The sequence below is a fragment of the Lethenteron reissneri genome, chromosome 53 (assembly GCF_015708825.2).
Source record: "Lethenteron reissneri isolate LAM-NWPU_2019-01 chromosome 53, ASM1570882v1, whole genome shotgun sequence".
In the NCBI taxonomy this organism is placed as follows: Eukaryota; Metazoa; Chordata; class Hyperoartia; order Petromyzontiformes; family Petromyzontidae; genus Lethenteron; species Lethenteron reissneri.
Window position 1 is genome coordinate 259819 of NC_083831.1, and position 17422 is coordinate 277240.

The 17422-nt window shown below is 45.2% G+C and overlaps 1 protein-coding gene across 1 annotated transcript in view; it reads right to left on the reverse strand.

Annotated features, from left to right (window-relative positions):
• Positions 1 to 5657: 5657 nt before the first annotated feature.
• LOC133356269 (ATPase MORC2-like) overlaps positions 5658 to 17422 on the reverse strand; it is a 102861-nt gene continuing 91096 nt past the window's right edge. Inside the window, exons 21-24 of the mRNA XM_061573690.1 lie at positions 16314 to 16393; positions 9125 to 9218; positions 7328 to 7465; positions 5658 to 6080 (exon numbers count right to left, since the gene is read on the reverse strand). Coding sequence (XP_061429674.1) covers positions 5775 to 6080; positions 7328 to 7465; positions 9125 to 9218; positions 16314 to 16393 — 618 coding nt within the window. The 3' untranslated portion in view covers positions 5658 to 5774. The remainder of the gene's footprint in view (positions 6081 to 7327; positions 7466 to 9124; positions 9219 to 16313; positions 16394 to 17422) is intronic.

The following is a 17422-nucleotide window of genomic DNA, read 5'->3' on the forward strand; positions in this document are numbered from 1 at the left end:
GCAAAAACGAACGCTCTGAACTCACAAATTTAAAAAAAGAGATGATATCGTCATCCTCTCGGCCGACAAGGGCAATGCTATGGTTATCATGGATAAAGACTCATACAACAAAATCCAGGACCTATTCATCAATGATGGTAGTTACTCCAAAATTAAAAGTGATCCTACTAACAGCCTAACGACAAAAACCAACAAGATCACGAGTTCGACTTCCCTAATCGAACCAACCAAACGTCCCTCCCTAAAACCCTCGGCTGCAAGACCTCCCAGATTCTATGGTCTTCCCAATATCCATAAAGGCACCCCACTATGGCCCATAGTGTCCACGATCAACTCTCCTACCTACAAGCTAGCCCGTTTTCTATCAGATACTCTGCTTCCCTTCACTTCAGCAGTATTTAACTCAACCCAATTGGTTTCTACGGTCAAGGACATGGTACTGTCTCCTGACGATATCATGTACATCTGGCCCTCAAGATGAACTTGATGTTTTCATGGAGAAGTCTGAATCAGACACCATCCAGACGTCTACCCTGCGTCCTTCCCTGTGGAAGAGATATGTAGATGACACTTTCGTCATTTGGCCACATGGCCTCCTAGCATCGAACCATTTCCTGGAACACATCAATTCCAGACACCCATCCATCAGATTCACCATGGAAGTGTAGAAAGATGGCAAACTACCATTCTTGGATGCTCTGTTTGAGAGGAGACCTGATGGCTCATTGGGACATTGTTTACAAAATTAAGATTCAGCCAGTTTATATTTACTCCCATAATCATATCCATATTTATTATTATAATTTTACAGTCATATCCAGCCTTATACACCACCCACACTAAGGAGAAAAAAGTCTGATTTACAACAGTGTTTCATTCCCATTCGCCATTCAGCGTCCAATGCACCGTATATGTATTGTACAAGCACCGTACATGCATTGTACAAGCACCGTACTTGCAGTGTACAAGCACCGTACTAGCAGTGTAAAAGCACCGAGATGGTTATCCCCCCCCCCCCGACTCATTGGCTCCTCCCTGCCCAGCACCCTATATAAAAAACACGTGTCTTGAATAGCTTTCTTCATACGCTACATTAATTTTACTGGAGAAGTTACACCTGACGGAAGCTTGTTGCTTCCGAAACGTCGTGATTTAATTTAGTTATTTTCATTTATTTTAATATCATTTTTTTACCTACGTGACTTTACCGAAAGAACCTAAGAGTATGAATTCTTTCAGTCACGAAAGCTTCAAATCTAGAACTGTTGTTCCTTCCTGTATAATTTATCCAAATTATGAGGGGTGGGTCCGAAATGACCTCTCTCCAACCCCTCGTGAAGCAGTCCAGCCCACCCGAGCTCCCAGCACACAGCCACTCCTCAGCGCAGTTGACCAAAACGAACCATCGGCTCTTGCAAATAAAACTTTAATAAAACACTTAACCATTTTAACCAACCCACACTTTAACCAACCCACTCGCATGCTGCACCAGCAGAACGTGCTGGAGGTGGATGGAGGCAGCTGCCTCGAGTTCCATCCTCTTAACACTACATTTAAGGCGACCACGCAGTCGTGCCGCGCCGATGGCCGTCTCTCGTGGCCCTCCTGTCACTCACTCAGCCTTGCCCTACCCTCCCGGGGTGGGGCCTCCCGGGTATCGCCTCCCCTTTCCCACAACAAACAGCACGAAACAGGGGGAGGGGTGGAACTCTGGTGGGGGGGGGGGGGGCTGCAATGACATCACATATTCTTGGTTCTTTCAGTAAAGTCACGTAGATAGAAGAGATACGTAGATGACACGTTTGTCATCTGGCCACATGGCCGACCGGCTCTGAAACAATTCCTCAACCACATCAATTCCATACACTCAGCAATCAAATTCACCATGGAGGTAGAAAAGGATGGAATGCTACCTTTCTTGGATGTCTTAATCAAAAAGAGACCAGATAGCTAATTGAGCCACTCTGTTTACCAAAAGAACCAAAGAGTAATTCCTGCAGTCACGAAAGCGCCACATCAGGAAAGTAACCATGACTGATGCCTACCAAAACTTGATTCCCACCACCATCCATCACAGAAGAATTCCCTCATCAAAACGCTAGACCATAGAGCTCAATGTATCTCCGACCATGAACACATGACCAGTGAACTCAACACATACACCAGGCTCTCAAGGCATATGGATATTCTGACTACTCAATCTGTGAGGAAGGAGCCATCTGAAGATCCAATCTTAACCATCACCTTGCCTTATATAGTAGGGATAACCAAAAAGATTTCCAAAATCTTGAACAAACACAACATAAGATCCAGGTCCGAGTTAACACAGTGCATAAAATTCGTGATCTGATCCCATCTGTGAAGGACAAGATTCCTGACATGCAATATCCCGGCGTCTATAAACTAAGCTGTATCTGCGGCCGCAGTTACATTGGGGAAACTAAACAACATGTGTTCGTGAACATAAGGCATATATGAAACACGGCAGGACCAATACTTCTGCCGTGGCTGATCATTACTTTAATGCGGCTGGCTCACACGAAATCGATTTATCTAGGACGATGGTACTTCACGAAGCCATCCATATATACAGACACAATTTAAACCGAGACGACGGTTTTAAACTCAACAATCATTGGAAAGATGTCATCAACCACTTTGGGTCATGACTTGATTTGTTTTCTTGTCAACCTCTACCGTCAGCAGTGTGGATGGGTGTAGCGAGGTGCAATGCCCCCTCCCCACCTCTATTCCCTTCTCTCCCCCCCATCTCTACCCTCTTCCTCCCTCCATTGTTTAACACTTGGACTGCGCCCTCGCCTTTCAGCTCTACCCCCCATACTCTCCCTCCCCCATTGTCTAACGCACTCGCTTTACTTGTACTTCTGGTGCTTTGCTCTTACATGTGCGCTGGCTGCCCCACCTATGCTATTTACGCCGCACAGCTTTGCTCAATTTGAAAGCCCTTATAAGGAGTTGCATTTGGAGGCTTGCCCCCTCTTTTCTCTCCGCCTGATGAAGACCACTTGTGTTGCGATCGAAACGTCGTGGGTTTTTTGCTTGTATAATTTGAAATTTATTATTTATTTAACTTTATTATTTGTATTTCTTTTATTTTCTATCTACGTTGACTTTACCGAAATAACCAAGAATATTAATTCCTTCAGTCACAAAAGTTTTACGTCAAAACGGCATCACATCCAATGAGAAGCGAATGATTGCCATTGTATTTATATTGTTACCGACCCGCGTGAAATGTATACATACGGAAGTGTATGTGTGGGGTGCGGTGGTGCACTTGTTGATGCACTCCCTTATGAACCCGACAGTTTGTTGCTGATGGCAAATATTATTGAAAAGTGATAGCTGAACTTATTGTGGACCTTCATCGGGTTTATTGCTACTCAGTTGAGCAGATGAAGGTGGCCAGGCATGGTTGACCACACCACCACCTTGTTCACTGTGCCTGTGAGTGTAAAGTTTTACTGATTCCCGGCATCCTTCAATTAGCCACACACGGTGCGGTGCGAAAGAAATGCAAAAGACGTTCAACATACATATTAACCCAATTAAACTTGTAGATTTAAATAAAACTATATTTTTTTTCCTATGGAACTTTTTACAAGCATGAAGGCAGAATACGAAAACAGCTAAAGAGAAATCTGAGCCTGGAGTCACACCTCTAAGTTGCGATTGAACATTAATTTGTCCATTTCTCAAAATGTATACGCAAAAATCAAGAGTTATATTAACACGCTTTGCTAGTGTTCCCTGAATTTTGTTTAAATAAATGTCTTCAGGAGCCAGACAGATTATATACAGGTGGATTCATGGGTTAACATTGATTTTGAAGATATAACAGCCTCCAGGCATAATGCTGACCACTTGCACTCACACTGTGTGCCATGATAGGCCAACAGATAAGTGGGTAAGTGAATTGCTGGATGGGTGAGTGGGTGATTGGGCGAGTGAATGAATGGGGCGAGTGAGTGAATGAATGGATGAGTGGATAAGTGGGTGAGTAAGCGGTTGAGTGGGTGCATGGGTGAGCGGGTGAGCGGGTGCATGGGTGAGCAGCTGAGTGGGTGAGTGGTTGGGTGGGTGAATGGTTGAGCGGGTGACTGAGTGGGGTGGGTGGGTGAGTGGTTGAGCTGGTGAGTGAGCGGGTGTGTGGGTGAATGGTTGAGCGGGTGAGTGGGCTGGTGAGTGAGCAGGTGAGTGGACGAGTGAATGGTTGATGCGGTGAGTGGATGGGTGGCATTAAGTAGCCATGTAATAACTCATCCCACCCTCACAATTCCCCTTAGCTTTGGTTCATTAATGTCCAGTATGTTTTATATGTTAAACATATCACCTCAAGTTATCCCATTATAGTACAGCCAGATTATAAATTGTAGTTCCCACACATTGTGAGCATGCCGAGTGTACAGGCGGATTACAGCCTAAATGTTTCACTTCCACTGTGAGCCATGCATTGTGAACATGCCGAGATCAAAGTGCAGCGCGCTAACCTTAACACTTACCACTCCCTACGCATGTGTGCAAGCCTGGGAATTATCTACGTCTCTGCAACTCCAAACCAGTATAAACTCCATTCCTGCCCTGGTTGAAGTCAAGATTTAACTCCCCATTAGTTTTCCTGTACATATATATCGTAATATATATTTATATAGATTTAAAGTTTTCGTGACTGCAAGGATTCATACGTTTTGGGTTTTTTGGTAAAGTCACGTAGTTAAAAATAAAATAATAAAATTAATTCTCGATTTGAAGCTTTCGTGACTGTAATGATTCATATTCTTAGGTTTTTTCGGTAAAGTTACGTAGGTAAAAAACATTAAAAAGTAAAATAATATAAAAATCACGACGTTTCGGAGGCAACACAAGCTTCCGTCTTCAGGTGGTACCGTCACAGCCACGACAGCTGTATCAAGTAAATGAGAGATTGCAGAAGCTACCACTCCGTTTATATAATGGTTGGAGAAGGTGGTGGGGCAAGGGCCGCATACTTTTATTAATATGGTAAGGTGAGGCTTAAGACTAAGAATAGACTGCATAACAAAGGCTGAGCCTTTGTTATGGAGAGGTGCGGTTTGTGACTCAACCTGTAACAGGGAGACCACCACTAGACATGGTAAAACTGTGATGGTTGTCTGTCAAATAAGATTGGCAAATAAGTGTAGTTAAATCTTTTTTGCATGGTTAATCACATCTTTCCAATGATTACTCAGTTTGTAACCGTCATCACGGTTGAAATTATGTCTGTGTTTGTATATTTGTATGGCTTCGTGTACAAACCTTTGATGGTAGCCAGGAGGTTTGCAGAGAACCTTGGTCTCAGAAAATACAATTTCATGAGAGCCCACCGAGTTGTAGCAATGATCGGCAACGGCCGAAGAATCAGTTCTGCTGTGTTTCAGATCTGACTTGTGCTCGCGGGCACTTTTTAACCGTCACAGAAAAATAACTGTATCAAGTAATTTTGCTGTGACGGTTCCACCTGAAGACGGAAGCATGTGTTGCCTCCGAAACGTCGTGATTTAATTCAGTTGTTTTTTCTTTTATTTTTAACTATGTGACTTTACCGAAAAAACCAAAGAGTATATTTATATTTTGCTATGCATATACACAATCTTTCCCCCCTCTGAAGTGTTTGGAGACCCGCTTGCATTTAGATGCTACTAGTGCACAAATGTTAATCGTATGAGGGGGTGGGAGGGCTAATTATGCAGGGGAAGGGGGTCTATCTCCTCTAACAGAACCTCCACGACCTTCTACTCCGCCACCGGCACATCCATCGTCACGTCCTGCAGGGTCTGCACATCCACCGTGGGCCTGTCCTGTGGGCCCAGGCTGAGCGGGGACGCAGCATCGTTCTCCTGCCCCTCCTCCTCATAGTCAGCGAAAAGCACGGTGTGGGGGCCCTCCTGGGCGTGGGCCTCCCCCCCCCCTCCCGTGTCATCCTTCCCCCCTGCGTCATCGCTCGACCGCTTGGATTCTGCCGTCTGCGCATAGGTTGCGACCAGTCGCGCGAAGAAGGCGTCCGTGCCGGCGTCCGTGTTGTCGACGGGATTTTCGTCCTGCGTGAGAGGGAGAGGAGGAGGGTGTACGACGGTAGAGATTCGCAGCTCAAATCCCACAGGCCGCCCCGGTTAATACCATGGCGGTGCGTATTAACGCTACCACCGCGCCGTCTGTTTAGTTCGCAGTGGTCGTGAAAGATGCCGTGACGGCACTCGGTAAAAGTTAAGCCGCTGCGCCAACGTCGCAAAAGTCAAAACAACACAAGGATACACCACGGCAATTATTGGATTGAAATTAAGCGCAGCACCTGCAATGATCGCTCACCCACCACCCCCCCAAACTGCTAAACACTCAGCAGGACCCGTCTGCTAAATGAGACTCCGCAAAGCTGTTCTGGGTGAGCAATCACGACAAGTAAAAATCAACAACTGCCATTCACCATATTCTTTGGGTCTTTCGGTAAAGTCACGTAGATAACAACTGCCATTCACCACTAAGTGGTGAATGGCAGTTGTTGTAGGTGCACTTTACGGCCACATGAAGTGTCAAAGGCCCGCTGGCAGGTCAAGGGACAGACCCAGGTGCCACGGGTTTACTGAAATGACTGGCGGATGCACCACCTGTGCCCCCTACTGTGCTAAATCGCTGTGTTTTAGCTACTCGGCACTAAGCTCGTTGTTGCAAGTGTTGCTCCTCTGCCCTCCGTTGTTGCTGGAGGGTGACTGCCTCCAACTGCCCAGTAGCGTTCTTTATGAGTATCATCCACAGAGGCTGATCTTGACACCGCTGGAACCAGTCATCATAAAATCCACTCAGCCCCATATCCTCTTGTACCACATCAGTCCATCTCTTCTCTAGCCTGTACCGCGCCCATTTAGCCCCCTATATCTGGCCAAATAAAAGCTGTTTGGGTATGCAGTGGCTTGGCATGCGGGTTACGTGCCCCAGCCAATGCAGCCTTGCCTGCTGGAGGAGCTCACCTATGGCAATGTGTCCACATCTTCCAAAGATTTGTGAGCTCCTCACAGAATATAACCTAGTTCCAGGATGGATCGTAGGCAGGCTAGCCTGAATGTTTCTAACCGGCGCAGATGTTCCATTAGGGGGAACCAGGTTTCGCAAGCATAGAGAAAGAGGGCGTGACCGTGGCCAAGAATACCCAAATCCTTGGCCTTGCCTGCATCCCTCCACTGATGTTTATCTTCAGTGGGGGCATAAGCCACCACCACCATTCCTTGTCTCGCGTTGATAGGGAGGCGAGCCCACGGTAGACTGGGTAAACACTTCCACCATGTACACGCACCTTCACCATGACGCTTCTAAGCACTCGCACTTTCTCGCGGAAGCAGCATAGCTGCTCCTCAAGGTGCTGCTGGTTCTGCACCACCACCTGCTCCATAATTTGAAACATCCTCTGCTGGTACATCTGCAACAGCTGCACCTGTCGCAAGCCAAGCAACACAGAGCACCAAAGGAGATGTGGGCACAAACAAGAGGGAAAGAAGGATGTAAAGGCTCTTTATTGATAGATGAGGCAATAATCACCTTATATCACTCATAGGTCATCTCGAGCATTTAAATGCGCTGCTGCAGATTAGCCTGGGAGAACCTACTGTCCCCCCCACCACCCATAATCCCAGCAGCAGTTGTCTCTGTGTGGCACAAGGTGTACGCAACACCAGCCTGAATAAGTATAACCCGTAAAAACAAAGTTTTTCACTATAAATCCTTTATATGCGTGGCAGCGAACTTAATATAAAGGATTTAAAATATATTCGCCTGTGGAGGACGCGGGGATCGATCCCACGACTTTTGGCATGGGAAGCGAGGGCGCTACCAACTGCGCTACTCCGCCACGGCCTGTGGAGGGGTTACGCTCTGGGCTCTTATACTGTGACGTTCAGCCAAAGCGATGAGTTATATTTGAATATATGTAAAATAATTTTTTTTTGCCTAAGAAGTGTACAATTTTGGGAATTTTTTTTTCACGAACAATAATTGTCTGGCACAACGAGTCTGTGTGGAAAATGTCAGCTCGATTGGATCACGGGAAGTGGGTTAAAAAACGACTGAAAGATTTGCACGGTCCTAAGCAAGCAAGCACGCAAGCAAGCAAGCATGCGAACTTAATATAAAGGATTTAAAAATGGTAAGACCCATGGACTTGCATCACCACTATGACAAATGTTTAACCCGAGCTATGAATACTTTGGTACTTGCAATTTCCTTGTACTGCTCGCCTTGTCTATCTTGTAATATCTTGATAATGGAAAAAAGGGGTCCCATAGATACCATCACCACTACCATTATCACCACCAACACCATCATCATCACGACCACCACCATCTCCAACACCATCACAACAACCACCGACAACAACCGCCGTTCACCACTAAATGGCAGTAACGTCACCATAGTGCATGTGCCATGTTATCTGCATCTTGAGGCCCGCTGGCAGAAGGTCATGAAACACTCAGGTGTCATGAGTTGACTAACAGATGCACTATCAATTTTCTGTGTTTTAGCAGCCCGGCGCTCTGCTCCTTTTGAGCATCGCTCCTCTGCCCTTTGTTATTGCTGGAGGATGACGGCTTCCAACTCCCCATCAGCATCCTTCACGAACCGCACAGACGCCGATCTGGACACTGCTGGTACCAGCCATCGGCACGTCCAATCAACTCCACATCCTTCTGGATCACATACGTCCATATCTTCTCTAGCCCATGCCTTGCCCGTTTAGCCCCATCTATCCGGCCAAACAGGAAATGCTTGGGCATGCGGTGGCTGGGCATATATAGGCTACATGACCCAGCCAGTGCAGCCTCGCTTGCCTCTAGCACTGTAGGCAGCAACGGTCACCACCATCGCTACCACCATTGTCATGACCACCATCACCACCGCACAGATTCGTACAGAGCTATACATTTATAAAGACACACAGACTCGCACAGAGATAGAGATTTACAGAGAGATAGACTCACATAGATACAAACTCACAGACACACATACTCACTTAGAGACACATATAGACACAGATTTACATACACACAGAAACAAGCAGAGATGCAGACATTGAGACTTACACAGAAACGCCTCTTACCAGTGGAAAAGCGTTGAGTTCTTCCACGCTCATGGTGCGGATGTTGTCCAGAGAAATGTGGTATTCGGGGAACCACAGGAACTCCAGACAATTCCTGTTGAAAATTCAAATTATCGGCCAAAATCTATTCACTGCTGAATGACGCCCCAACCCCACCGAGCTCCCCCGCACCATTGCTATTTTCTATGCTCTCCCAATTTCACGATGCAACACTATCCATCTACCCCCTCCGCACGAGAAGATTGAATCATTCCATCACCGTTCCATCTCCGCGGTGGGACGTAATTTTCTTGGAGGCATTCCCTGCTTTGGCTCTCACTCCATCGCTATTCTTGACCACTGGCTACCATGACTTCTGGCCGTGAAGTATACGGACACATGGCCTTCTGGGAGTGCCTCCATTCAACGCAAGCAAACAAAGCTAATGATTGTTGTGTTGTGTAATGTGTAGATTTTGTATCGAATTAAAAGTAATTTTTTTGTCTGTCTGTGGACGAAACTTGCCCAGATACCACGTGATCAGCCCCGTGGTGAGCCAGCGCTATTCATATTTCACGCCGGTCAACTTTCAAGTAGTTAATTTAACAATTTATTACTATTAATTATTATATTACTATGCTGAGCGCGTGCCAAAGCACGCATCTGCGCATGCTCAAGAAAGTTGAACCGTGGTTGCCCCTAGCAATGCACACACGCGATCGGTGGGGGTAATTCTCATTCGCGTCAACAATGCAGAAAAAAGTACACACAACGCTGAGGTAAATTCTTCAAAGTGTGATGTCCTCTTCTCCCCCCCCGCCCCAATGTGTGCACTTACTACTATATAGTCGGTAGATACTACTACTATAGTCCGTAGCTACTACTGTAGAGCGGGCGGGGAGAGGGTAGCAGCGCAGCCCCAGCCTGCCAAGGTGCCACCTCGGCCGGCTGAGCAATCTAGGCGAGGCCGGGGATTCTGCACATTACTAGGACTCACCACACCACTCTGTTAAGTTAGTACTATTATAGAGTTTATATATACTATTATAGAGTCGGTATATATGACTATAGAGTAGGTAGATACGACTGTAAAGTTTGTAGTTACTGCTACTGTAGAGCGAGCGATGGGGGGGAGGGGGGTTATAGCAGCCCAGCCCCAGCCTGCCAAGGTGCTACCTCGGCGGGCTGGGCAATCTAGGCGAGGCCGAGGGGTCTGCACGGGACTAGGCCTCACCACGACACTCTGTTAAGTAGCAGTTAACTGCTATAAAGTCGATAGATACGACTATAGAGTCGGTAGATACTACTGTCGAGTCGGTAGATACTACTGCAGAGTCGGGAGATGCTACTTTAGAGTTGGGAGATACGACTGTAAAGTCGGGAGATACGACTGTAAAGTCGGGAGATACTACTGTAGAGTCGGTAGATACTACTGTCAAGTCGGTAGATACTACTGTCAAGTCGGGAGATACGACTGTAAAGTCGGTAAATACTACTGTTGAGTCGGTAGATACTACTGTAGAGTCGGTAGATACTACTGTAGAATCGGTAGATCCTACTGTAAAGTCGGAAGATACTACTGTAAAGTCGGTAGATACTACTGTAAAGTCGGGAGATACGACAGTAAAGTCGGTAAATACTGTTGAGTCGGTAGATACTACTGTAGAGTCGGTAGATACTACTGTAGAGTCGGTAGATACTACTGTAAAGTCAGGAGATACTACTGTAAAGTCGGTAGATACTACTGTAAAGTCGGGAGATACGACAGTAAAGTCGGTAAATACTACTGTTGAGTCAGTAGATACTACTGTAGAGTCGGTAGATACTACTGTAAAGTCGGGAGATACTACTGTAAAGTCGGTAGATACTACTGTCAAGTCGGTAGATACTACTGTCAAGTCAGTAGATGCTACTACAGAGTCAGTAGATACTGCTATAGTCAGTAGATACTACTATAGAGTCTGCAGGTACTCCTATAGTCTGCAGATACTAATATAGATTCAGTAGGTACTACTAAAGTCATTAGATACTTCTGCAGTCAGTAGTTACTGCTATAGTGTCGGTAGATACTACTCTAGTCATTAGATACTACCGTACGGTCAGTAGATACTATAGTCAGTAGATAATACTACAGTCAGTAGATTCCACTACAGTCAGTATATACTGCTGCAGTCAGTAATACCAACTATAGAGTAAGTAGATACTGCTATCGAGTTAGTAGTTACTACTATAGTTAGTGGATACTACTGTAGAGGAGTAAAATGGGGACGTGACGTCAGGTGTGCCGTTCAGTGTGATGACGTCACGTCTCCTAGGGTACTTAAGGGATACCCCGTGACGTAAGCGGGGTCACTGTGGGAACGGGTAGAGTAAGAAGGGTGAAGAGGGAACCAGGGGTAGAGAGGGATCGAGTAGTGAGTCTGGGGAGAAGCCGGTGGTAGCCGATAGAGGTGCTTATCTCTCCGGTCGGTGGAGTCGGCAGAGTCCCCGATCCGACACGAGAGAGAGAGACCGGAGCTAGCCGGCAGGGACCCGGACTCAGAGTAGGACCCCTAGCCCCTGGGAGTTGTGTACCCTGCTGTGTGTTATTGTAACAGCTTTAATAAATCCTCGGCGAAAGCCCATAACTTACCTCCGTCTCCGAGTGCGTCCGTGGGAGCTTCTCTACACTACTATCGAGTCAGCAGATACTACTATGGAGTTAGTAGTTACTACTATAGAGTCGGTAGATACTACTGTAGTGTCAGTAGCTACTACTACGGTCAGTAGTTACTAGTCAGTAGATATTACTAAACAGTGAGTAGCTACTACTGGGCTCAGTAGATACTACTGTACAGTCAGTAGATAAAACTAGTCAGCAGATACTACTATAGAGTCAGTAGATACTACTAAAGAGTAAATAGATACTACTATAGTCAGAAGATACTACTGTAGAGTCAGATACTACTATAGTCACTGGATACTACTCACTCTAGTGAATGTAGGGTGTTTAGCCTACGCGGGGGTAAACATATTTTTTGAGGGGTGGGGGGTCAACAATTTTCGGGAACCTTTTAGATCAACCATTTACCCCCTACTTTCTATAACTTTTTGGACTTCTGCAAGCCTCTTCTTGGTTCTTTCGGTAAAGTCACGTAGAAGGGAAATAATAAAAATAACACGTAATAAAAAACAATTCTCACGACGTTTCGGCCACAACTCAAGCAGACGTCCTCAGGTGAAGAACAGGTCTGTCGGAAAGACAGCGTCTGAATGAGCACCACCACGCTTGGCAGCGTATATTTAGCTGGGTTGGAGGGGGAAGGGCGCCTTGACAAAGCAATTTGCATATCAAGATAAATTCAGCATATTTATGGGAAATGCAGATATGGGATTACTCACTACTTGTGGAATGTGTAGGAGGTGGGGGGGGTTTCAAAATCATATTATGCCCGTGCATTATGTAAGATTAGCAGCAACAAAGGGAGGAAGTAGGGTTAGCAGTAATAAAGGGAAATAATTTTAATAGTAAGGAGCTGCAGCAGCTAAACCACCACGTAAAAAACTAAAATATAAACTACATCAGTATCATCAATATACTAAAAATACTCTCCAATAAGCTGAGCTACTAACAGTAAGGCCAGAACCACTCAACGATGGCAGCGATACAAAAATAAAAAGAGACCCCACCAACAGCCTCGTCATTAAAACCAACAGAATCATTCCTGATTCAACCGCATTAATTGATCAAACCAAACAGTTCTCGTTGAAACCTTCTGCAGCCAGGCCACCAAGATTATATGGCTTGCCAAAGATACATAAAGAAGATACACCCCTTCGTCCCATTGTCTCTACTATCAACTCCCCCACCTACAAACTGGCTCGTTTTTTGTCTGAAATCCTGCGGCCTTTCACTGGAAAAACCACCTCTGCGGTACTAAACTCTACTGACCTGGTATCGACAATAAAGGGAATTTCCCTGTCCCCAGACGACCTGCTTGTCAGTTTTGATGTGGTTTCCTTATTCACCAAAGTTCCTGTACGTGACACCATCGCAATCATTGAAGACTTGGTTCATCAAGGACTGAATACTGAGGTACCCCCCCTGGTGAGACACTCCCCCCTATCATGGAGAAATTTGAGACTGACGCCATCCAGACTGCCACTCTATGCTCGACCTTATGGAAGAGGTATGTAGATGACACATTTGTCATCTGGCCACATGGCCGGCCTGCTCTAGACCAATTCCTCGACCACATCAATTCCATACACCCAGCCATCAGATTCACCATGGAAGTCGAAAAAGATGGCAAGCTACCCTTTTTGGATGTCCTAATTAAAAGGAGACCTGATGGTTCAATGAGCCACTCTGTCTACAGAAAAGCCACCCATACGGATGCTTACCTAAAACCGGATTCCCACCACCATCCATCCCAGAAGAATTCCCTCATCAAGACTCTACACCATAGAGCCCAATGCATCTCTGACCAGGAACACATTGCCAGTGAACTCAAGCACGTACGCCAAGCTCTTAAGGCTAATGGTTACTCCGACTACACAATCCGCAAAGCCATCACTCCAACCATCAAGAAGGATCCTGTTGAGGAGCCTTTCAAAACCATCACCTTACCCTACATTGCTGGGGTCACAAAAAAGATCTCCAAAATCCTGATTAAACACAAGATCCAGGTCCGATTCAACACAGTACATAAAATCCGTGATCTGGTCCCGTCTTTAAAAGATGTGGTTCCAGACATACAGTACCCTGGCGTCTACAAACTAAGTTGCCTCTGTGGTAGCAGTTACATTGGAGAAACCAAACGACATGTCTCGGACCGCATCCGTGAACATAAAGCAGACCTGAAACACGGTAGGACAAACACCTCAGCCGTGGCAGATCACTGTTACAATTCAGTGGGCTCACATGACATTGACTTCTCCAAGAAAGAGGTTCTCTGCAAGCCATCTGGCTCCCATGAAAAATTCGTTCATGAGGCGATCGACATATACAAACACGGAGACAATTTCAACCGAGAAGATGGATTCTGGCTCAGCAATCATTGAAAGAACGTAATAAACCATTTCAGATCTTAACTGATTGTTTACGGTGACTTTCAGACCGCGTTCCACTCACTGGCATTGTATTCTTTGCAGGGAATGGATTCTTTGCTCCGCTGCAAGTTTCCCTCACTTCTCTCCCATTGACATATTTCGATGCTTCCTCTTAGTATCTTTCATACGACGGTCAATGGTACAGTGTATAATAACAAATAGTATTAAAAAATTATATGCTTAATACAATGTACAAAGTAATATATAGTATCGTAATTGTATAGTGAATATACAGCAGTGTGATATACATTAGGGTGGGTAGAATAATACATACTGTATAATACAATGTATAAGGTTTAGGGTGGTTTATAGCAATACAGTATATAATTTAACATTGGGTTTGTCTATGGCAGTATATAGTACGGTGTAGACTCGTTTGATGTAAGAAAATAAAGTTTAGATGGAAGCATATATTTTTTTTACGACGTAGAATTGTAACGTATTACTTACTGTTAGTAACTCAGCTTTATTGTAGAGTGTATTTAGTATACTGATGATACTATGTAGTTTATACTTTGTTTACGTGGTGGTTTTAGGTACTGCAGCTACATATTATTAACACTCCTTCCCTTTATTAATGCTACCCCTATCCCCTCCCTTTGCTGCTAATCCTGCATAATGCACGGGCATAAGTAGTACTAATCACATACCTGCATTTCCCATATCCCCTCCCTTTGATGCTGCTAATCCTGCAAAATGCACGGGCATAAGTAGTACTAATCACATACCTGCATTTTCCATAAATATGCTAAATTCCTCTTGATATGCAAATTCCTTTGTCAAGGCGCTCTTCCCCCTCCAACCCAGCTTAAATATACGCTGCCAAGCCTGGTGGTGTTCATTTCGACGCTGTCTTTCTGACAGACCTGTTCTTCACCTGAGGACGGCTGCTTGTGTTGTGGCCGAAACGTCGTGAGAATTATCTTATGTTTCATTTTTATTATTTTATTATTTCCATTCTACGTGACTTTACCGAAAGAACCAAGAAGATGTAATGTATGACTTACTGTTAGTAGCTCAGCTTATTGGGAGTATATTTAGTATATTGATGATACTGATGTAGTTTATATTTTAGTTTTTTACATGGTGGTTTAGCTGCTGCAGCTCCTTATTATTAAAATTCCTTCCCTTTATTACTGCTAACCCTAATTCCTCCCTTTGATGCTGCTATTCCTGCACAATGCACGGGCATAATATGACTTTGAAACCCCCCCTACCTCCTACGCATTCCACAAGTAGTGACTAATCCCATATCTGCATTTCCCATAAATATGCTACATTCCTCTTGATATGCAAATGCCTTTGTCAAGGCGCCCTTCCCCCTCCAACCCAGCTTAAATATACGCTGCCAAGCTTGGTGGTGTTCATTCAGACGCTGTCTTTCCGACACACCTGTTCTTCACCTGAGGACGGCTGCTTGCGTTGTGGCCGAAACGCCGTGAGAATTGTATTTTATGTTTAATTTTTATTATTTCCCTTCTACGTGACTTTACCGAAAGAATGAAGAAGATGAATCCCTGCAGTCACGAAAGCTTTAAATCGAAATTCTGCAAGCCTCTTATAATATTGTTGACGGACAAATGGACAAACGGCACGCTGATCTTTCATAATAGCTTAGAAATGTATATGTTATGTTTTTAAAAGAAGTTTTGAAATATATTTTTCCCCCGGGCAACGCCGGGCACTTCCCGCTAGTAATAAATAAACCTCTCGTACCATTCGCCAGCATTTAAGTGGGAGTTACCTCCCACTTTAGCCCACCACGCATCAGATGATTCTGGAGGGTCGGGAGGTGGAGTCGAACAGGAGATCTCTGCGGTCACGGTGCGCCCAGTGGAGCTGCTGACCGAGGTTGGGCCCACCAAATACAAAGATCCCCCGTATAGCCTTAATAGAATGCTGAGGCAATTGTTAGCGAGTAGCACCTATGGAGGCCGGCACGGCACATGAGGGGGTGGGTGGATAAAACCACGCCGGGCTGCCTTTGACCTCCTCAGTGGCAATGTTTACACACTGCACCAGGTATTCATTTGAGGCCGAGCCGACCAAGGGGAGGCCCAAGACAGGTTCAGATATTCATCACCACCACTATCAACACCACCACCATTATGACCATCACCTGAAGAGGTCGGATATCCCAGTCACGACATCGGCGTCACGCGACACGCCGGCCTCTGTCCGTGTCGTCTCGTTACGCTCCTGAGAAAGTGGAGGAAAGGTAAAGGAAGAGCCCCTGAAATTGCAGACTCAAGCCACTGCTTGTGAAGGATACGTCATCAATTAGGGCACCTCTGAAGGTGTTAAAGTGCAGTGAGAGCGGTGGTGCAACGGTTAGTGTGCTGCACTACAAACTTGATGTCAGCCTTCTTAGGTTTTTTCGGTAAAGTCACGTAGGTAAAAAAAAATTACAATTACTAAAAGTAAAATAAAATAAAAATCACGACGTTTCGGAGGCAACACAAGCTTCCGTCTTCAAGTGGAACCGTCACAGTCACGACAGCTGTATCAAGTAAATGAGAGATTACAAGAGATACCACTCCGTATATATAATGGTTGAGGGGGGAAGGGCCAGGAACGGCACACTTTTCATTAATATGGTAAGGTGAGGCTTAAGACTAAGAATTGACTGCATAACAAAAGACTGAGCCTTTGTTATGGAGAGGTGCGGTTTGTGACTACGCCTAGCCTACATAACAAAAGTGTGAAAAAAGAAAAACTAAAACTGGTAAAACAAAACTGGCTGTCTATCAGTAACCCGTAATAATTGTCTGTCAAATAAGATGGTCCAAATAAGTGTAGTTAAATCTTTTTTGCATGGTTAATCACATCTTTCCAATGATTACTCAGTTTGTAACCATCATCACGGTTGAAATTATGTCCGTGTTTGTATATTTGTATGGCTTCGTGTACAAACCTTTGATGGTAGCCAGGAGGTTTGCAGAGCACCTTGGTCTCAGAAAAGACAATTTCATGAGAGCCCACAGAGTTGTAGCAATGATCGGCAACGGCCGAAGAATCAGTTCTGCCATGTTTCAGATCTGACTTGTGCTCGCGGACACGATCAGAAACATGACGTTTCGTTTCTCCAATGTAGCAATCACCACAACTGCAACTCAGTTTGTAGACTCCAGGATACTCTAAGTCAGGAACGACATCCTTCACAGATGGAATCAGATCACGGATTTTATGCACTGTACTGAATCGGACTTGGATCTTATGTTTGTTTAG